Source organism: Anguilla anguilla, chromosome 10 (assembly GCF_013347855.1).
Source record: "Anguilla anguilla isolate fAngAng1 chromosome 10, fAngAng1.pri, whole genome shotgun sequence".
In the NCBI taxonomy this organism is placed as follows: domain Eukaryota; kingdom Metazoa; phylum Chordata; class Actinopteri; order Anguilliformes; family Anguillidae; genus Anguilla; species Anguilla anguilla.
Genome location: NC_049210.1, coordinates 29,242,597 through 29,266,229, shown reverse-complemented (window position 1 = coordinate 29,266,229; position 23,633 = coordinate 29,242,597). Strand labels below are relative to the sequence as shown.

The 23,633-nt window shown below is 39.0% G+C and overlaps 1 protein-coding gene across 3 annotated transcripts in view; it reads right to left on the bottom strand.

Annotated features, from left to right (window-relative positions):
* thoc5 (THO complex 5) overlaps window positions 1–23,633 on the bottom strand; it is a 40,401-nt gene that overhangs the window by 12,430 nt on the left and 4,338 nt on the right. For all 3 annotated transcript variants that reach the window (XM_035378460.1, XM_035378458.1, XM_035378459.1), the window contains exons 3-10: window positions 17,426–17,569; window positions 17,018–17,131; window positions 14,187–14,284; window positions 13,928–14,074; window positions 12,893–13,007; window positions 9,364–9,496; window positions 7,754–7,831; window positions 6,907–6,950 (exon numbers count right to left, since the gene is read on the bottom strand). In XM_035378460.1, coding sequence (XP_035234351.1) covers window positions 6,907–6,950; window positions 7,754–7,831; window positions 9,364–9,496; window positions 12,893–13,007; window positions 13,928–14,074; window positions 14,187–14,284; window positions 17,018–17,131; window positions 17,426–17,569 — 873 coding nt within the window. The remainder of the gene's footprint in view (window positions 1–6,906; window positions 6,951–7,753; window positions 7,832–9,363; window positions 9,497–12,892; window positions 13,008–13,927; window positions 14,075–14,186; window positions 14,285–17,017; window positions 17,132–17,425; window positions 17,570–23,633) is intronic.

The window sequence follows — 23,633 nt, the reverse complement described above, 5'->3', positions numbered from 1 at the left end:
AATTTTACACAAATCTTCCATATTCCTGTAAGGTTTATCATTTTAGCCATTTTCTAAGTCTCTGTGAGGCTCACACCTGGAGTTATAAAGCCTTAAATAGGGCACCCCCTAATTAGGCAAGGATTGACCAGACTGGGCATCTGCACAAAGGGGTTCAATCATTGCTCAACTCATACAAAAATTATCCAATGTCATATGAAATTGCCAGAAATGTGGACTGTGGGCAACTCGAAAAGGGATTCATGGCACACGGCGAAGGAAAACTTTATCACCCACCTGTTCATAGTGCACAAAATAAAAAAAGACATACAGACAAGATATCATGCCGTCCAAATAAATATAATATACAAATATTTAGGGCTGCCCCCTGAAAGTCGACGATTCAAATCATCTGTCAGAGACCTGAGATTATTTGATTCGAGCAAAAAAGGATTTTCTTTTTTTTATACAGTCAATGTGCATTACAATACCAGAATACATCACTATAGAATCTTACAAAAAACGGACAGTGGTTATATTACAATATTGAATTTTATATAAAATAAAGGGAATTATAAATTTAGTGTTTATATTCTTGCAACCTGCGCGTGCTAGAAAAATTCCACATGACAATGAGAGGACAGTTATTATTTCAAAGCGGACAATGCCGTGAATTTATTTAAACCGTTTGCATTTATTTTCATCTAAAAGAAATAATCGTTATGAAAACAAACGAAATAAACGAGAAAAAGTTTTTTTAAATGATACCATGTCATTCTACAGTCAATATCTGGGACTAAACATTGAATAAATATACAATCTTACCATTGGTTTTACGCGTAGAAATGTCCCTTTTGAGACTGAGTGATCATATATCGTCTTGGACAATCCGTTTGTGAAATATACGCGCATCTGTGATACCTGGGTAGGCTACCTTCAAAAATAGCTGTGCGTAATGCCACACCTGTTGCTTACGGCGTTGTCGCCCTTGTTAGTACAATTTGGCTTGATTGACAATTCATTTATTCAGTAGGTGAGAGTATAAGCTTTCTAACGATGTACAACATGTCTGATTTTGCTTTTGGAATAGCGTTTTATAGGTCAACGTAACCGAAAATCTTCTTATCTGCCAATGTCTAAAAAAAAATACGGTAGGCTACTCTGCGCGTAGCACGCAGGTCGCGAGTTGATATTTCGCTTTTTGTTTCGTTTTTTCTCAATGTCGTATTTATTATTTGAAACGTGTATTTATATGTCATCATTCTATCTGTCTCTGAGGCGCTCTGAAATGTGCATTCTCTGCTAAGCTGAGCAATAGATTGGAATACCTGTCTGACGCCTATTTTAGTTGCGGCGCGGAAGCACTGCAGCTCTACATACACACCGGACCATCTAAATGCTGTTTTATACTTTTGCGTAGTCTGCATAGTTTCCGTTGTGTGTGACACTCGCAAAGGGCCAAATAATTTGTGCGGTATATTTCACAGGTTGCGCAGGCCACGTAATTAGATTTTGTTACTGACCGTTATAGTTCAAAAGACAACACCTTCATTCATATTTCCAAACCTGCAATATACTGCACCAGTGACCAAAAAAATGCTCAGCTAAATGTAACTTGTTGCAACGAAGACGTTCACCTGACAAAAGCGCTTTTAGTCGCATATTTAACGTTGCCTATCGGTTTTATGAATCAATTATAACCTGTTAGTCAGAGCCGTATGCCAGTGACCTCATGTCAGCAGTCAACCGATCATCTTCTTTACGGTGTATGCGGGCACTGGTTACTAACTACGCGCTTTTAATTTCTTGAGAGGTATGCGTCTTCAACGCGGCCGTGGTCTGCAACCGTCTACACAGACCCATTTTTACGTGTACTATGCAGAAGTATAAAACAGCCTTCAGTGTTACGACATAGTAAAGGCCTTTACGCCTAGCGGCTAGGAGACATCCATGGCGATGCAGTAGATATGTTGGGTGAAGGTATATGATCATGAGGACAAAACCATTTAAAAATCGCTCCATAGGGGGCGCACTTGTGCCAATGCTTGGACCCCTCCCAACGCCGCTTGCGGCTTTAATATTTATTTTATTTTGTTGTTGTTCAAATGTGCCCAGCAATCCAAGGCTTGTTGTAAGATTCAGTAGCCAATCAGGACTTGAATACAAGTTTTTTGTAGAGTGCAAAAACTTTGATATTATTTATTTTAATTTAATTTCATTTCTTTTGTTGTTGTTGAAAACACAGCATTCCAAGACTGTACACTGTTGTCAGATTCTTTGTAAGACTCTGCTATGCTGTAAATAGTTGTTGATTTTTTTAAATGTGTGTTGAATAAATGACTTATTTATAACAACATTCACATTACGTAGTCATATTTTCATATCTCCAGTCAGCTTTTAGCACTGACTTAATATAGGGCCCTATGGAATCTGTGTTATAGCTTTTTTTAATTCTCAATTCCGTCCATGATTCTGTTATCACAGAAACTATAGGGCCCTACCTTAATGCTGCCATCAGTGTGTCGCTGGCCCGCGCCGGGCCGCCGTCAAAAAAGACACTTGGCCGCCGGCCCGCACCGGGCCGCCGGCCCCCGTCAAAAAATACTTGCCACCGGGCCTAACAACTTTTCTGGGGGAAACCCTGAAATGCATTATTTTCAACTAAAATAATTCAAATCTTTAATTGCTTCATTTGTTAATTTATTTTTTTACATGTTTGTTTAGATCAGTGGTCTCCAACCCTGGTCATGGAGAGCTATAGGGTCTGCTGGTTTTCATGGTGACTCTGCACTTCATGAATCAATTAGAGCAGTTGATTACACAGTTAACTCAACTCACCTGGTGTCTTGGGTCTCAACTGGGTGCTGATTTTAAGGGGAAAACAAAAACCAGCAGACCCTGTAGCACTCCAGGACCAGGGTTGGAGACCACTGGTTTAGATGTATAGGCCTATATTAGGCTTCTTATATTTAAAGAGAAATAAAGAAGTAGCCTAGGCCCCTATCCTGTTGAAGAAGATTATTTTCAGTTATTTCAAAGCGGACAATGCCGTAAATTTATTTAAACAGTTTCGTTTGTTTGTTCATTTTTAATGTTTAAAGCAAAATAAAGAAGTTGTAAGAGCTACCTGTGTACTGTCTCATTATTACAACACATGATTCAGACAAATCCGCACGCAGGCTAATGCATTGCCGGCAATTCAAATCAGCCATCTGGCGTCATATCTCATATGCAGTTGTCTTAACGGATTTTATTTTAAATGCTCAAAAAAATGTTCATGAAATGAACTGTTGTACTTGACTATGTTACCGTGGTCTAAATCAGCACTGAAACGCATGCCAATGTACTATTTCGCCAGAAAGTCTTATTGACCTTTATATATAAAACTAAACGTTGAATCGTTATATTGAACTGCCGAATCCGATTCGACTAAGAAAATTCTAAGAGTTGGGCACAGCCCTACAAATATTGCAGCAAACAACAATGCACAGGGTACAAGCACTCTCAGCCAATATTATGCCACTAACAAGTAACAAAAGGGACTGTACCATGTTTCATAGGACTCACCGATGTGGTTAGGCCAAAACTTGGAACAGAGGAATCTGGCAAATAGGATTTTCCAAAATGGTGGCAATCCAAGATGGAAGCGACAAATAAGATGCCAATATGTGTTCCAGATGAGGAAGTTGAACACTAAAGCAAGTTTTATGTGTCTAAAAGACAAGTGATTTTTCATAAATTTAAGAATAAATAAAAAAATACAGTGCCCAAAAGCACTAGTATGCAACTAAATTGGGCCAATACTTTAGGTATGGGCTCCTGCTGCGAGTGCCAATGTTGCTGCCAAATTTAATCAGTTTTCATCAAACTGTTATGGGGTTATGAGCATTGATGTGATAAGGCACACCCCCATCAATTTTTATTGGCTGACTGCAGCCATGTTTTTGGAGTATCTATTTTCTTTACAGAAACTTTCAGAGGACTGGCAACTGAACAAATTAATGCCATTTACATGTTGATATGTCTTTTATAACTTACATAACTTTTAAAGAGAACTGTCCCCTGTCAGAATTAGTGCAAGTTTCATGCACAAATCTCTTAGGGAGGAGATGTCATTTAAGTGTATTTCAGATAATTCAAATTAGCTCAAGCTCTGTAGCAGACAACAAATTTCAGCTGTAGCACAAGCTCTGTGGCAGACTACACTTGAAGCGATCCCAATGACAAATTTGTTCAAGACATCTAGCTAGATACAATTCAAAACAGTTGCACCACAATGGCCGATATTTCAGGATTTTGTGCCAACCTTGGCTCTTAATCATTTAATTAGCACAATCATATCTTTATCTGACATTTAACACCAGCTATGGCACTTACTGTACTGAAGTACAGGAGTGAACCAGTATTGTTAAAAGAGCAGTCAGAAAATTTAAACTAAGGGAATTGGTTACAACAAAAACTAGCACAAATACCAGCCCTCCAGGACCAGAGTTGTGCGCCTCTGATCTAAAAGATTTCAGTCAATTCAAAGATTTATGTACTTTTGTCCAACAAAGCTAAATTACACTAACATTTTTGTTGTGTAAATGGTTCTGTCTACCTCAACTGACAACAGGTTAGGTGTATCTGCCTTAGCAAGTTGTAGGCTTTTATAAGAGCATTCCACTTTATCATCGTCTGTGTTGACTTTATTTTATTAAAATGTATACATCCCTCAAAATCATATTGCAGACCCTGTTGTCGACTTATGGAAGATTAGCTGGTTTTGACTCCAAAAGCTATAGTCTACAATTGATTGTGGAAATTTGCTCACAGGAATCATGGTAGAATCAATCAGTGGTGAAAACTTAGCCAACTTAGAAACTGACAGGGTAAGACCTGAAGATTCAGCATACAGTGAATTAACATTGGTAGCTTCTGAGAATCCTTAGCTTCCAAGCAAATTTCTAGCAAACAGATTGTAAGCACTGAAAGTATTCAGCTAGCTAGCAACTCTGCAATAAAACAGATACATCTGCCATAAAACAATATAACATGAAACTATATATGCTATAAAAATCTATAACATTATCAGACTAAAGGCATTTATGTCTTGTGTTCAGCAGTTATGACAAGTTTGCAAATATGACGGTGGAAATTAGCTGAATGGATCGTAGTCTTCACTTACATACAGGCATATCTGCCTAGTTAACATGGTCAAATACCTAGCAAACTGTTACACAAACCACAAACTTTGAGTAGAAAATTACTTGGCTAGCTAGCAACAGAAGTTAATTTCAAAATGATGTTTGTTTGCAAGCTGATAAAGTTGGAAATTAATGGATCCTGCTAGGTAGATGGTATGATTGAAACTGCACAGAACTACGCTGCAAAATGTTTCACTCATCTGCTGGCTTAAGGTTCAAAACCCATCTAGTGGTTTCTCGAGTTTACTCTAAATTTGAACCACTACTGGTAACAGATGGCATTAAACTCCAAATAACTTTTCTAGCCAAATAACTGAGACGTATCTCAATTAAACAAAACCACGCCACTTATTAGCCTACATACATACCTTAAATTCTCATCTTGGTTGGTTGAAAGCATATCTCTGTCCATCACAGACATCCTTGTTAGTGTTAGCTATTTTCTATCGAATATCATATGCCAATGCATTCATGCTGCATCATTACTCCCTACCAAGGAGACATACAAAGCTTTTCACCTATTATGATTTTGAGATTTTAAATGAGCTTTTTTTTTTTCATCCTCAGAGCAGCCTTAGACTGCCCACTACAGGCGGACTTGGTATTGCCCTTTTGTAGACCATGAGAGCAACACGACCATGAACATTTTAACCAATCAATTTTTTTTGGACTGACTATCAGAAGTGAACCTTAAGTAAATATTCATTATAAAATTTACACACTGCATCAGACCTACAGCTCTAATGTTTAGAAACAAGACCAGATAAAAACCTAGTATATGGCTGGACCTAACACACTTCATCCGGCCGACCAATGGTGTAACTTCATCACTCAGTGACTCAGTCACAGACAATCGCGTTTGTAGGGCTGGCCCCGCTGTTGCGGTCCAGCCAAAACCAAGTCAAAACCTAGTATATGGCTGGACCAGCCGACCAATGCTGTAACTTCATAACTCGACCGAGCAATGGTGTAACTTCATCACTCAGTGACTCACAGACATTCGCGTTTGTAGGGCTGGCCCCGCTGTTGCGGTCCAGCCAATAATAAACAGTACTTTACTCACTCAGAAATTTCATTACATTCTTGTACATACATTTTTTAAAAGTATAAATTTGTGTGGCTTCAGGAACACTGAAGTGATTGCACAGGGTCTTGAAACATTATGTATCAATGGTGCAAAAACTATTTGATTACCGGCTACTTAACCAGCTAGCAACTATTGGCAAAATTATATTTTAGTAACATATAGGTATAACAGGTTTTTTTTTTCAACAAATGTTTTAAAAACATTTGTTATTCTTTGACTAATTCTCTTCCACTACTATTCTGCTTTCAACACCAAGATTACAGTACTTACTACACTTCCTGGAAAAGGTAATATACTATTAAATGTACCACTGAAAGATACAAAAAGGTTTCTGTTGGAGCTCAAAATCCATTTTCAATATTCCCAGAATTTAGAGGCAATGGATCGGATTACATACTCCCAGATTGCTGACACATATAGGACAGAGGACGTGATCGATGGAGACGGTCTAACATTGTCTGGAGGGACAGAGCTTGCAGAAAATAGGAAAATGAGCTCACGTTCTGGGATTATAACTAATGACCACAGGGAATTGAGTTCACAAATACAAATTCAACGTGGAGCTTTGCAGACACCTAGTGGAAGCCAAGCATATAAGCAAACTTGTACAGACCATCCCAGTCTGTTCTTTGTACTTATACATGTGCTACTCACTGTGTTCTGCTGCTCCTCTTCTGCATCAGAGTCACTTTCATCATCTGTTTTAAAAAAAAAATGCTGTACACATGCTGTATTTCATGTTCGGCACAGCATGTGTACCTCAGCTGTACCAAAGATTTTTAACTGAATCAATCCTTCTGAAAACACTCCTCAATCTCTGGTAGGCATTTATGATCACAAACAAACATTTATGTCTTATATACACAAATAACTCAATATAAAGTGATAAAGTCTCACACTTTGTATCTACAAAATATTACAACTACGATCGATGGGGAGCAGTCCAACTCTTACATAAAGCATTTGAAACTGCTCTGGCTGGTGTCTATCCATCCAATGACTAAAAAGTCCTGCAGCTATCCAAAATAAAAACCGAGGTTCCAAAACACACCTTCCAGGCAATGGGGGCACTCACCATTAGTGGACTAACAACTTTGCACAGACTGTTACAGTGATGATGTAGTTCTCTCAGCACAAAACAGCTTTGAAATTCACAATTGAGATATTAATGGGCCTAATTTATACCATGGAACAAAACATGAAACTCTCCTAGGCTTACATAGGGGAAAATAAGCACTGGAAATCTGCTGAGAGAACCCACGGCTCAAAATTTCTTACTCACTTCTGGGATTTAGGATAATAAACTGGAACACTATTGACATACCAGAAATTCAGTAATGATAAACTACTGAAGGGGAGGGGCTAGGGTTGATTAGTATTTACCAGCCTGGAATTTGAGAACCACATGTAAAGAGAAGCATGCTACAATTTAATGTAATAAGGGGAATGGGGGATACAATGCAGGGTGGGTAGGGCCAAACCACTGAAATTAATCACTCACCTTGGGAGTCCTCCGGGGGCTTGGACAGGGCTTTGGCTTCATCCACATCCCCACTGACGGACACAGCCAAGTTCTTATCTGAAACATGCAACCATATTGCCTCACTGACAAAAATGAATAATAGGGTTTTCATTGTAAAATCAGACTCCTGACAAACTTTTTAATTAATTGTGTAATGTAGCACGTTATACCTTATACCATTTCACACCAGTTTTTGCCACTGACTTGACGTAAATAATTACTCATCAGCAGATTGTTGAAAAGTTTAGAAATAAATGTGATTGCAAATTTTTTTCCCTTTTTTTCCATCTTTCAAAAATTATTGCCATAGTAACAGGTGAAACCGTGTGTATATGCATTGGGGACTGGTAACTTACTCTACAGTAGTTATTTTAGCTGTATGAAAAAATACTGTCAAAACACTCTGGGTTTACTAGAATTTCTTGTGAAGCCACACCTACTGAAACTTAATTTCCTTACTAAATAATTTTTTGGTAGAACACCTTTCATTATATAACTTTTAAGAGATTCCCAAAAAATGAAATTACTGAAAATTGAATGTGGATTTGTCAACTGGTCTCAGAGCTGTCATTTTAATGTTTTTCAAAAAATTCTGAATAGTGAAAAATCCAATATGGTGGCTTTTATGGTTTTAAATGGTAAACTTTTCTATGGGAGAAACTGTTTTGTGTCTAGGGAAAACAGCAAGAGTTTTTAAAGCGTAGATGTAAAATTGAGTGTAGTTGCAGCACCAATGTGTTTCAAAACTACCTAGTTTAATGGTTGGCATTAAAAGAGTGATCAATGTACCAAATTTGGAGTGTCTCGGTCAAATGTGGCATGAGGGTTAAAAATGCTTTAACAAGTGCTCTCTGGTTACATGTGGCCAATTTGTATCCTCTTTTTACAAATGTATGCTTGGTTTGTTCCCTGCATACAAACAAAAAGGCTAACTGAGAATGACTAACACCGCAATGAAGGGGGTGCTCATTTGAATTTTTTGTACAAATGATAAAAGTTGTCTACACTGGGCATGTTTCATGACATGGCAAAGTGTTTTCAAATCAATGTAAGTGGGGACACAAACCAAATGTCTAGGCAATATGACCTACACATCATGACAGGAACTGCCTCACTTATTAAAAGTCATTAGGCCCATCAAGTTTGAAAATGAGAGCCATGTGATGGAATTGACCTTATTTGTATATTTAGCCATAAATGTCCCACAGTAATTCAGTCAAAAAATGTTTTTTACTTGCACAATCCCTAGCAGTAATATGAATGCTATTGCTTAAGTGAAGCCAATTCACATATCAGCAAGTGGCTTTCTCCATTTGGCAGCACATTAACTTACAACTACGGAAAATCAACAAGTGAACAAAAAAAGGTGGGTGAATTACCTCTAAGTCACAACTGCAACACAAAAACATACACTAACATGAAACACATTTTAAATTCTGCTTGCAATAACTGCGACCACACTTATTGCTACAGTGCCTAAAGACAATGAAGTTTTTTTTTTATATTGAGAGCGTATCATTAACAATAATTGATACCAGGGGTAAATGATAGCTAGTAAGGGGTCTACAAATTATTTCAGTGCAACATACCACAAGCTTGGCTGTAAGCATTGGCCTGGACCAGCAACACATACAGTGGTGGTGGCAGATGGCGGGCAACCTCGTTCTGTTTCTGTGTCTGCTCAAAGGGCATGGACAAATACTCTTGCACAGGGAGTGAGGCCTGTTGAAGGAAGAAACAGGGTTGGATGCACAGGGTTGGATGTACACCACAACAAAGTGACTGGCTGTATCCAAAATGCAATCAACAAATTATATTGTAAATGTAACAGGAATTTACTCTCAAGAAATTAAACTGAAAAATAGATTCCTCCATTTATAAATAATTTAAAAAATAAGCAGGGTTTTCCCTGGCTCAAAATCAGGTACCGAACATTATGCAGGGGTTATACCCCACCTACAATTTCTAGGGTGAACATCTTGTCTGAAGCTCATCTGATTCCACCCCACTTTCAATGAGATAGAATGCTTTGCTTTCACAGGAGAGAGAGAGATTTGTACTGCCATATATTCAAATGACCCCACCTTTGGCTGTCCATGTAAGAACTATACCCAAGCAACAATTTGTATGATGACACAGCGTGTGAAACCTGATTTAGATACTAAACATTTAAGAATCCGATTCACTCCACAACTCAGGAACCAAACTTGACACCATGCCCCACTGGGGAACATCTTACAGCTACGCAGACAGAAGTGGTGGACTCTTTGTCACACCAGTCCACACAGAAAACACTGCACCACCCACTGCAGACTCCCCTTCTCCCCTACTGATATCCAGGGAAACTCTAGTTGTGCAGGCAGAAGTGGTGGGCTGCACGGAGTTTGTCCCTTCTCCCCTTTTTGAATCCGGGGAATCTCAGGCAGCTATGCAGGCAGAAGCGGAGTGTTCTATGCACCTGCCGGCAATAACACCCACAGAGAATGCTGCACCACCGCACATGGACACTATCACTGAAAACACCAGTAATCTTACCACGTCTGGAGTGTCACATGACAGGGCTCAGACAGAGGGCTGGCTCTAAAGAAAGTCGTACACCTTTACATTACATTACATTTATTTGGCAGACGCTTTTATCCAAAGCATTGTACAATAGGTCCATACCGAAGGTCATTGGAACAACTACAAAACACAGGTCTGATAAGGTACAATACTCATATTGTTAATCATAGCCATGAACATATTAAGTCCAGTTCAGTAAACCTTATTCTCTGACCTAGCCTATGCCAAGTCAAACTAGGAGGCATGACGAGTTACAACATCAAGATAATGATACAAAATAAAAGTTCTGGATTGAGGTAGGCCTACATGTAAGAAGAAAGTGGCACAGGGGGTACATGTGTAACATGAAAGTGATACAGGAACAAAGTAGAGGGATGTGATGAAGTGATGATAATGATTCCAGATTGGGAGTGCCCTGCAGAGTGCTGATAGTTACCAGATACTGAAGAGATGAGTGTTCAGACCACGGCAGAAAATGACCAATGACTGAGTGCTCCTCTGTCCGGGCTTCAAAGGGACCCTGTGAAAAACGGACTAGGAAGCCAACTCCCCAACGTTTTATGGCCACCCGGGGCCTCACTGACACCGCCACTTAAATTATTGGCATAGATCCCAGGCCAGAAATAAGACAGGCATGGTTAATGGGGATCCATGTGCGGAAGAAGCAAGATGGGTTCAGGGTTGCTGAACTGTGTTCCCCTCCGCGGCAAAAAGCACTGCCAGCAGTCAAGCCGCTATTCCTCAAGGTAAAACTGGCAGCCATATCCTGACCACCACTTCTAAACACAGAACAGTGACCAAATTAAGTCCCTTTCCCAAAGTGTAGGTGCCCTCAACGGCTGTTTGTGCATGTCTGCTCTGTGCCTGTGTACAGGCAGTCATATGGACTGTAAACACAGTCAAGAAAGTTTCCCTAAATGGGACAAATTGAACTTAGCACATGCAGCGCTTTAATTAATTGTTCCCACTTTGCATGTTGCTGTGAGTGAAGTACCACAGTCCTCCCCTGCCACCCACGAATGACACCCACAGACGTAAGTGAAGTTAGATCCGCAACCTGCCACTGGTTGAATGACTGTGTTGCAGTGCCACCTGACTGGACAGTGGAAACATGAGCCAAAGAGAAATCCGACAGGGAATATGGCACTTCCCCACTTGTCCGACACACCATAATGAACAACAACCCCAAACAGCAGCCTGAAAGGTCAGAAACACGCTTCAGGACTCAGGTGTGGGTGTGACAGTGACTACTGTCCGCAGAAGCCTTCACAAACAGAAATACAGAGCCTACACTGCAAGAAGCAAACCACTAGTTTGCCACAAAACAGGACCACCAAAAAGAGCCAGCAGAGTTCTGAAAAAAGGTGGATAAATGATATAATATTCACATGTACCAGAGTGATGGCAAAAGCAAAGTGGTGGCCAATACTTTCTTGTAGTGTGCTGCCCAAGATTGCACACAATATTACTGGTGTCATCTACCAATGGTATTATAAAACAATGTAACCTCCTCAGTCTTGATTTATACTTTTTTTAGTTAACAATTCCTAGATCCATATCAACTTTGCTCAAAGGTGTATTTCCCCACATATAAGACTTTAGATTCTGCCAGGTGGAATGTCACTTGTCAGGTTTACTCTTATTTTGAACTCTGTTTAATTATTCTAGGATTGCTTTAAAAGTTTCCGAAGTGTTTACTAAAGCCAAGTTTGTGTCATCATTTTAGCAATAAACACTGTACATCTGTCAAAATTTATTCTTGAGGTATCACAAGGACACCATTCTTTCTTGACCATGAAAAAAATCACACTGGTCCAGTTGGATGGAGAAAGCTCACGTTCACTTAAGCTGTGTCTCAATTCCCATTGGCTCTGTTCATCCAGACAGGCTAGCACCTGAGTATATGAGGGCATTCTTTACTGAGTGTTGGGAAATGATGGCTTGGTTGCATCCTGGAGGTTAATAGTGACATGAGTAATCTAGAAGGATTACTGTGAGCATTCTCATATCAAAGAAAGCGTGACCCTAGGAATATCTCAAGACCACACTGACAACCCCATATGCTGAAAGAGGATATGATGAAAGCTGCAGCTGCCCTGCACAATGGGAAAACTGGATTCCCTGCCTGGCACCCCATTTTAAGTTTCTTCTTCATGAATAAATATCTGCTACATTTAAAACACATTTTAGTTTAATGTGTTTATACAATAGATCATAGATCGACATATAAAAAATGATAAATCACCATACAAAAATTACATACCAAATCACTATTACCTTCATACTTTCATGCATTCGGATTAGAATCATATTGTCATAATGTAAAAATGCCCCACTAAGTGCGCACTAATTTAACGAAGTTTCTCAAAAAGGATTTGTGACACGCATCTCAAATATGCATCAAACATTCTTTTCACTGTGGAAAATTAAGACATCAAGGGATTTATTTGTTCAAAATCACACTCAATTCATTCATGCAACAGAAACAAATAAAACCACAAAATTACACGATTAAAGCAACCTTTTGACAGGTTCCCTGCCAAATTCTGGACTGACCTGCATGATGGCATTGAGACCAGGCTGCAAGCTGCTCAGATACTCCTTCTTCACCTCAATGCCTTTAAGTATTTTCTCCTTGCTGGCAAGTGACTCCTTATATTTCTCAGCCAGCCTGCAGTGGGGTACAGAGGAGACCAGAGTTGAAGGCTTAGACACAACCCTGAATAAGAGGAAAGTCTATTATTACCTGTCGGGGCAGCACTGATGTCGGTGGGCTGAGTTCTGCTTTGGGAGGTTATGTAAAATGTTTTTTTGTCCTATTCAACATGGCTTGTTATTTTCCATTTGAGTCAGGTACCAACATTGAAGTTTCATTTCAGCCTTTCTGAAGGTAGTAAACAAAACTAACGAGTGAGCCAGAAAAAAAATCTTTTGATTGAACGTATCCAAAAGATGTCGCTGACCAGAATGAATCAAAGTTCAAGCACAACTTCCAAGCTTGTAGCCATGTTACTTAGTGTGGGAGTGTAATCAATTTCATCTACGATTGGCTAGCTTAAGCTGCTATGCACAATTGAGAAACAAGGTCATTCAGAAGCAAGAGGTATGGGAACAAGCTAGATTTCAGCGTAGACGTGATTATATATTCAAACAAATTTTTAACAATTCTATTTTTTTTCATAGTCAAAGAATGTTTGAATGTCAAATATTGAATTGACAACCCTTCTACATATGCACATGTACCAGTTTTTCACACTTCATGCAATTTATTTTTGTCAAAGGTTTAAAAACATGGTCAAAGCACCACCATGACACCTTGTTTGCAACTAATGATGCCACCTTTACTGTATGGACATCTACCCTCCGTAACAGTTCCATGTGTCATGGGTTTTCTACATACTGTTATATATTCTGTCCATTTCAGCATGAGCGGCAGGAATCCTGTACAATAGCAATAAAGTTTCAGCATGCCAAAAGGAAGAGTAACATTTGCCTTGGATTAGGGAACCAGGCAACACTGATAATGTTCTTGAATTATGAGTAGAATAGTGGGTTTCTTATGCATAACAGGCAGCCACACTTGCCCCTTACCTCTTCCTCTGCTCCAGCTCCCAGTCCAAACGGGCAAGAGTAAGTTGGTGAGGGTCATCTTTTGTGAGCTGAGGGCGTGATATATCTGGGGGGGCTTCTTGGAAGAACTCATCAACTCTGACTAGTTCTATCTCCTCATGTTTTGACCTTGATTAAAATGGAAATAAAACAAGAGCAGTCATTTATAAAAATCACTCCTTTAAAAACATCTCATATGCCCATACAATAATCCACTCTACCCTTTTTTCCCCAGACTCACTTGAACTCCAAACACTTGCTAATTTCCTTTTGTAGGTGCATTACTTCATACAACAGGTTCTGCAGCTGGAGATGGAGGGCATCAACTCGCTGTTTGGCCTAGAATGGAGGGTAGAGACAGAAGTGTGCCATGCAACTAGCAAGGAGTTCAAATAAAAAAAATATGAATACAATGTCAATGAAACCATGGAGCAGGACAAAACCATTAAAACAACCATTCCGCAGGACCAGCACATACCATTAAGGCTGTCAAAAGTGCCATGAAATTGAGTTCGAATATTAGCTTTTGTAATTAGTTAGAGTTCGAATATATTCGAATATCATTTGCCTATAATTCACAAAAATAAGGCGGTTATTGTCGGGCACAATATGCATGTGACGCTCCCTCTAAACTGGCCTACGCGTTATTTTCCACGAGCGGGCAGTAGAATAGAGGACATCGGTGAACTTTCATACTAGGTTACTACATCTGGGGCCTCATTTACAAAACGTATTTTAGATCAACTGTGTGGCGCGTGCGTAGAAAATCACGTCAAAGTAGTGATTTAAAAAATTTAAACATGACTCGATTTGACCGTGGAAACGGTCGTCGCTCTACGTCAGGTGTTCACTTGACGTATGCATGCAAGTTCATTTTATAAATGAGCCCCTGCAGTTTCTATAGCCTAATGCGCAAATGAATAAAGCACCTTCACGTGGATGTAATTTGCCCCACACCGGCATTTATTAATCATTGGGAAATGATTGTTTATAGGATATCCCTGTTTATTTCTTAACACAAAAACTATTCAAACGGCTAATACCTGTAGCCTAAAACAACATAAATTACTTACTCTGTTTAGCTTGTTTAACTTCTTTAATCATCCAATTTTATCAAAATCTTCAGAAAAGAAAGGAAATAGCCTGCCATAGGAACATTATTTAGCCTAAATTGTTAGCTGAACAGTGAAAAAACAGTTGAACGAAGTGAAAAAGACTGGCTCACGAGGCTAGCTGTTAGGTGTCAATAGAGCTGAAAGTATCACTGGAGGTTATTGGCAAGGAAAACCAGACGATCCACTTGCCCTGGGTCCAGGGCAGAACGTTTTTTGTTGACAGAGGAAGTAACGTTAGCACAGGAAATGAGCTTTGCGTGCATGAACATGATTCACCGCATGAAATTAAAGCCTACATGTTAATTACAATACGCGGGATCCAAAACTAATATTCTAATGCTCAAATTTAGGTTCGAACTTAAAAAAAAAAAAGATTTTCGAACAGTTTTGGAACTTCGATTATTTTTTGACAGCCCTACACACCACGGGGGTTCCGATGTATTCTTATAGCTGTTGACTGCAGATGACACAGTACGTACTAGGGATGTATCCGAATCCGAATACTATATTCGGGAAAGCACGAATAATGCGATGGAAACATATTTCTTCTATCCGAAGTTGCTCGTTATTATTCGAATTCGGAAAAAAATTAATAAATTAGCTCCATGTCGAGTTCTCATAGCCTCTATCTAACGTTACAGGGAGGGAGAGGGAGGGAGGGGGGGGGGGGCGTTACGCACGGCTTCTAGCTGTATCTGGAACTCCGGCACACACGCCAACAAACTTTGAGCCACTGCGCTGCAAAACGTTTAATAAATAAGTTCTGTGCGTTAGCCATATAATGTTATGTTTCTTCAAATCGATTCATATCATGGATGGCCACAAGATAAAAATGCCCATTCTGTTTGCAACATAGGACTTTGATTTAACTAACTAGTCGTTTCATTTACTACACATTATTGAAAAGTGATCGCTATATTCTGTAGTCGCCCCCACCGAGGCAGCGCACAACAGGCAGTGGGTTGAGAGCTGACCATTCTCGGCTATCACTCAGGGAAACTCTCGCATCGAGGAGGAGGAGACGTCAGGTGCGGGAGCTAGCGAGACAAAAGCCTGATGTGGCAGCTGGACTTCTTTCAAACCCCCGCAACCTATACATCAAAATGAAGCTTAGAACCTGTAGTTTCAGCTGTATTTGTTAATTTCCTCCATTTAAAAAAATCTAGTCGAACTATTTTACGAAACGTTTTACCTTGTATTTCAGTCAATGTTCATCCATTTAAGATGTAACGTGCTGTATGTATCAGCCATAGGTCTTGGCTATCAAATGAACACGAAATCCAATCCAGATTTTCATGGTAGGCTAACAGTTGCCACCAAGGGAAAATATGAGGACACCAGATGGTTTGCCGTCTATTCAGACTTAGTTCAGTAGGGGAAAAATGAAACAGGCAAAAAGGTTAATGTATTACTGTTATGTAATTACTGTTGTAAAGTGGTCATTCACGTTTCCCTAGCGAACTGTTAACACATCAAGAAACGCGAACGCAGCATCATTGGAATTTAAGATTATTCCCTTCAACTGAAGGACATTTTTTAATATATCTTTACTGTAAATAGCTTCTATTTCCAATGCCAAACAGATTCTTTCCATTAATATATATTTTCCAGTTCCTGATTGTTCAATGTCCCCGCAGTTAAAGGCGGGGGGGGGGGGTTAATTTGACTTCCGGTATAAACCACGCCCACTTCCTGTCTTCTATCCGAATACAGATACAGATAATTTTGTTGGTTGAACAGATACAGATACAGATAATGACGCCTCTGCACACCCCTAGTACGTACATTGCCCTGTTCAGAGCTACGATTTTAAAAATCTATTTTTTTTTTTTTTCAAAATGTTAATAACTATAGATAATTTCACACTGACAAAACCAAAAACAGCAAGACTGAGAATTCTCCTGTAACTGACTCCTGGAGAGAAATTACAAACAGCTGCAAATTGGGTGATACTGACCTCATGAGTCTGATCACGGCCCTTCTTTAGTCTCATGTGTGCCAGGCGGTTCAGCTTCTTAAGGGTCATAAAATGGATGCAGCTTTGCATGCGTCGCTCTTCTATTTCAATCAACTGCAGAAGATTTGAAAAGATTATACACGCCAAAATCTGCCTCCTTCCATTAATAACAATTAACAAAATATTTGAGTCAGGTACTGGGCACCCCAATAACACAGTAGTAATAGTAATAAGGAAACAACACAGTAAGAACTGTTACATAATCTAGTAACTTCATAATACATTTTATTGTAATGGACAGTTTCGCAGAATTCAACCTACAGAGTGTTTCATGCAATTATAGTGCACTCCAATCATGAGCACTTATTTTAACCATGCAGGTACTTGTTCTACGGGAAGGTTGCTCACGCTGTCTCTGGAACCACTGGTCTTCAGTTCCTGGATTTCAGCCATAAGTTTGGCCAGTGTTTCACAGGTCTCCTTGTACTGACCATAATCCTGGGCAGGGTCCCTTCCCTCCAATTCCATGTCCTCATTGTAAACCCTGGCATCCTGAAAAATGCAGCAAGCTTCCAATTTATCAGCCTCTCTTATTAACAGCCCTGCTCCTAATACTTCATCTTTGCAGACATAGGACTTGCAGCACGTAAAGACGATAGTGATGAGGTTTTAAAGGTGTTTAAATATCACAGTTTTTCAAGGCACAAACTATAAACAATGGAGCAATGCCCAGTTTAGGCACAATGTTTCATTAAACATAAACATGAGTGTCAATATAGCCAAAATATTTCACAGACTGGGGCCAAATACATAAGGGACATCTGGTTTGAATTTAAACAAAACAATTTCTTGTTTTCTGCAAAGAAACATCCAATAGAGGAAATTTCAGATTTGCACCAGCCTATCAAAGCATTTACTTAAGCCGCGTTTCCACCGCAGGAACTAGGGTCTAAATTAAGTTCCGGGGACTTTATTTTGCCCCCAAAAAAAGTCCCTGCTCGGGGGGTAGTACTTTCCAAAAGTACCGGAACCTTTGGGGTGGGGCGCAAGCCCTGAAAATTTCTGATTGGTCGACTACTTGCAATGTTTTATTTCAACCGCCATTTTTATAAATCTGCAGCCGCAAACAGATTTATTTTCATAATAATTTGAAATCAAACTTGTATGTTATGCGGCGCAGTAGCCTAGTTTTGGTTATAGCCTGCCAACGTCTTGGAATTATAACGTGTGCTCTTCTGTTCGTTTCTTGCTTTAGTATTCGTTTTATAAAATGCTAAGCATTCGTGCTGGGACAGCATATTACGTACCAAAACATTCAAACGGTTTAATTCGGTTGCTGAATATTTTCTTCCGGATTTTCTTTGTTAGCCCGTTGTAATTGACTCAAAACGTTTGATACAGTTATGTGAGGTATGCGGTAGTTCTGCGTAATTTACATTGGTGATAAAGTAAAAGCAAACTGGAAATCACCTCCCGCACTTTTTGTCAGGATAAAATAACAGGTTAATTCTAGTAATCGTCCATTTTGCTTTTTCAGACTGCCGTAATTTTACTCTGCCATTCTTCATTTCCACAAAAAGACCAGGAAGACTATGGACTAATTTATGGTGCATGGTTCGCATCTGGAGGGCACACTTCGCTGCTCGGCTAGCAGTAACTTTGAAGGAAAGCAAACGGTGGCTGTACCACTGCTAATTAAAATTTTCACGCGAGTCCGAGTTCTCGTTCTATTCTTGTCATTTTGCGATTAACCTATATGGAATTTACGATGAGAAAATAATCAATTCAACAGCAAATTGTTTACGACGTGTGCATGTTTTCTGCTGTTGTTGCCAGTTATTTGTGGAATGTGAATGCATTCTGTTGCCTCGGATGTCAAGACATGAAAGTGAATGTTCGCATAAAAACATAATGAATGTGTTTGAGAGGATATATAAAACAGTTACAATCGGACTATTGGCCCGTTATATCCTATTTGTTGCATAACAACGGTCTAAGTTCAACTACCAACGACAGTTTTGCTTGACAACGGTAAAACATGCCCAAACGGCTGCAGAAGAATATTTCAATTTCAGGTGATTAAATCGATAAAAATCAATAAATACGAAAGTAACCATATATAGTCATTGTTGGTAACCCGTTGTATATAAGTGGAATAAACCCCTCCGGGCTGTCTCGGTTATTAGAAAATAACATAGGCTACTTTGATGGTAGTATGGTGTTACAGAAGAAATCATAGGATGGACCGACGACAACGTTGCTTTTTCATACGTCAGTGGGCTAATTTGCCTAATCTTCGCGGGACTTTAGACCGCGGTGGAAACGCAGACAACAATGGGTTGAATGAACCTTTTAGTTCCTTGAAAAGTAGTTCCTGGGACTAAAAGTTCTGGGTACTTTTGGTGGAATATTTTTACTAGTGGCAACTGCCCACTGATTTTATTCATTTTTTTTAAAACTTCAAGCACTTTTTAATGTCACTACATGTTATTGAAATGAATTTCCACTGCTGCGCATGAGATCTATTGGTTAATTTAATCAATGATTTTTTTAAACATTATTTTATTTTATTTTTTTTTTAAGATTTCTTCCTCAGTTTACAATGATTTTTAACAATTTGGCCGTGACTGTTCCAGAACTTTAGGAAATATTTTCCATGACAAACACCCAGCCTTAATTATTGTGACTCAGGGTTTCTCCCAGAAAAGTTGTTAGGCCCGGTGGCAAGTATCTTTTCACAGGGCCCGGCGGCCCGGCGCAGGTTGGCGGACAAGTGTCTTTTTTGAAGGGGGCCCCGCGCGGGCCAGCGACAGACTGATGGCAGCATTAAGGTAGGGCCCTATAGTTTCTGTGATAACAGAATCACGGATGGAATCGCGGAACTGAGAATTTAAAAAAGCTATAACACAGATTCCATAGGGCCCTACATTAAGTCAGTGCTAAAAGCTGACTGGAGACATGAAAATATGACTACGTAATGTGAATGTTGTTATAAATAAGTCATTTATTCAACACACATTTAAAAAAATCAACAACTATTTACAGCATAGCGTCTTACAAAGAATCTGACAACAATGTACAGTCTTGGAATGCTGTGTTTTCAACAACAACAAAATAAATTAAATTTAATTTAAATAAATAATATCAAAATTTTTGCACTCTACAAAAAACTTGGAGAGTCCTGATTGGCTACTGATTCTTACAGCCTTGGAATGCTGGGCACATTTCAACAACAACAAAAGAAATGAAATTAAAATAAATAATATCAAGGTTTTTGCACTCTACAAAAAACTTGTATTCAAGTCCTGATTGGCTACTGAATCTTACAACAAGTCTTGGAATGCTGGGCACATTTAAACATTTAAAAAACTGTCTAAAGACTGTCTGCTTTTACAGTAGGCTACCTTTCCTCCTTGACATTATCCCTAAATGGCACCAAGGAACAATCTGTGTTACTGACTGTTTGGCTAGCTAGCTAAGTTAGCTACATGACCACGTTGTCATAAAATTTTTCCCCGACCATGAAAACTGCCTGACTTCTTTACATTTTGGACAGATGTGGCTCCTCAGTAAATCTATCGTTGTTTCCGTCGCAGCACTTTAGACACAAGCAATATCAAAAAAATCCAGAAATTTCTTCTTACCGTGAAGAGTGCCTGACCCTCAACCGTAGCGTTTTTTCCCCACAGATGGTATTTCTAGATATAGCCTAATTTTGCAGCTGTTTTAACACATTTCTACGGTTGCCGATCAGGCACTCTTCACCGTAAGAAGAAATTTTAGGATTTTTCCAATATTGTGTCGAAAGTGCTGGGACGGAAACAACGATGGATTTACTCTGTAGCCACATCTGTCCAAAATGTAAACAAGTCAGGCAGTTTTCATGGTCGGGAAAATTTATGACAATGTCATGCACATCAAAGTCATCAAGCTAACATTATTAATAAACAAGTGAAGTTGTTATTTCGTTGGCGATTAATAAGTCATGTAATGTTACAATATATCGAACGTTACATTCATGCTACTATTTTAATGTTACCTACACACTCCTTAAGTTAATATAAAAAGAATGTACTTACCGACGAGATGAAGTGATAACACAGTTTGTAACGAGGTTAGTTAGCCTACTAAATAAGAAACGGTGGCTTCCTAGGTAACGTTAGCTTGTGATAGCTGGAAGCATCAAGTGTTCAATGCAGAGACTGTAAAAAGGTTGAATGTCACTCTACGCACAATGAGGGTAAAGAACACTGATCTCAGACCTGCTGTTTTCCTATTGCGTTCACATTTTAACCAACTGATGTCGCTGGTGAGCTTTTCAACCGAGCCGCCCCACTGTAACTGTAGTTTACAAACATCTTAAAAATACATTTAAAACAAAAAATAAATTAAATTCCCCGATGCTTAGGCACGGCGGGGGGTCAACTTAGGCCCGGCAGGCCGCCGGGCTTGCAATACACTGGCGGAAACCCTGGTGACTGCTTAATCTGTACCGTTTGATCATTACTTGCTCAGCATGTTAACATAGTGTTGCCGCAAAGATTCTCTCAATGTGTCTTCCAGGCCTATACCTGTCCTATACTTCTTTAGGGTTGAAGAAATTTCACGCATAAATAGACCCTCCCAAATTGTGTGAATGTTAACAAATTCAACAGAATACCTAATCAGCCACACTTATATCTCCACCAGTTATCTGTGCTATCCTCTCTTAAATGCATACGCATAAGAGAGAGAAGCACACCATGCGATGACACAGATGACACTGTGTTTCCAGCCCTGCGTGCCTGTATGATACATAACACGCGTTTCTGAGCCAGAACAAGTCATACCTGCATAAGAAACTAATCGCAAAAGGCTCAAATAATTTTTGACAAACTCCCATAGAAATTGAATTTGATTTTGTTTATATGTAGATTAATGATTAAACACAGTAAAACATTTTATGTTAAAACCATTGGGATCTCTGGTACAGAGCAACAACCAGTTTTATTTGTGTGTGTGTGTGTTTGAGACAGCATGCACACACATGCCTAGGGGTGGGGGGGTGAGGGTGTATGACAATGCAAACAAGCAAATTTGTTTTGAAATAAAAAATTCTTATTAAGAAATTGCATCATAATCTGAAAAAAAAAAGAGTTATCATTGCTTCATTTTTCCTCAAGGGATAGCAGGCATGCAACCAGGGCTCATTTACAGCTTTCTAGTGAGCCCCTCCATGTCTTCTTTGGAAATTTTATACGCTTCCTGTTGTTAAATGCCATTTGTTTCTCAAAATTTGGTATCACAAGGACATGCCTTCTTAGATCTGAGAAGGATCACAAAGGCTAAGCTAGACTGATAGCTTAAGTGAAATTTAGGTTTCTCCATCCATTATAATTCTTCTCATATCTAGAAAAGCATGTGTCAGATATGTAGTACTTACATTATGGCCTTGGAGAAGGAAACAGTGAATGACACAATATTATACTGTTTCGAAGAATGTGGCATGGCCTACCCGTCACAAGCATCAAAGAAAATGTGATTGGGGAAATTTAAAATAAACTGACACCCTAATATAGGCAGAGAATCTATGGGACCCTGCATGATTACACACATTGCAACTTCAGAACTTAAACTGACAAGCTTACCCACCAGGCAAGTGTGTAGTTTAGTGTGCTGGGTGGTGAATGGGGTTGCAGTGAGTAGAATGTCACAACAGTCTAAGGTATGTTGACAGCCTAATCTTGAGAGTCCCGATACAAGTCTTTAGTGTGGTGAAGATTGATCAAAGTATATTGAAAGTTTCACATTGTCATTTTATCTTCATAACATTAGCTGGACATTTTGGGGTAACGTACACCCAGTTTTCATTTGTATCATTATAGTTATTGTATTTTCTAATGAGCATATGAGGATTTCAAAAATCATGTGGGTTTTTATCTGTGACCAACAATTTAAAAGGTGAGATCACTGTCAGTTTCAGCTATAAACAGAGTAGGTCGACTTCAGAATCAGTGGTAGATACCAGTGTACAAAAGATTTGTTTCACTGTTCTGAAAACTTTAGCTCTCTAGAAAAAAAGTATTAAAGGTGGTAAAGGAACCTTTTTCATGAAGACAATGAAGACAATTTTTTTTTTTTTTAAAAGACATTGAAAGACCTTGCAGAAATAAAAGTATTGTTGTCCCTAAAATAAATTATATTGTCTATGAATTTTTCATTTCAATTATTTTTTTTACAATCTGTAAGCTATGTTATGTTTGTCTGTTAAATCAGATACTGGAGTTCCCTCCTTGAACAACACTCCTGAGCCAATAACACGCCCATCTTCTTCTCACAAATAAAATGTGCAGCCGGTTGCCAGTTAAGTTATAGTTTAAAAAAATGGCTGAGGGAGTTGAAAGGAGTGAAAACTGACACAGAGTTCCCTACCCTTCTTCTCGGCACATAACTTTAGTCATATAGTACCATGAAAGGCTAATATATTCTGAATATTTGCTGTACTTTGCAAAATTATCACTTTACAGATACATGTGTAAAGACTTGGACATTTGCACGCTATCCAGTTTTTCACCCCAAGAACGAACATCAAATATAATATTTATACAGAAACTTTGTGTAATAGCAATGCAACTGC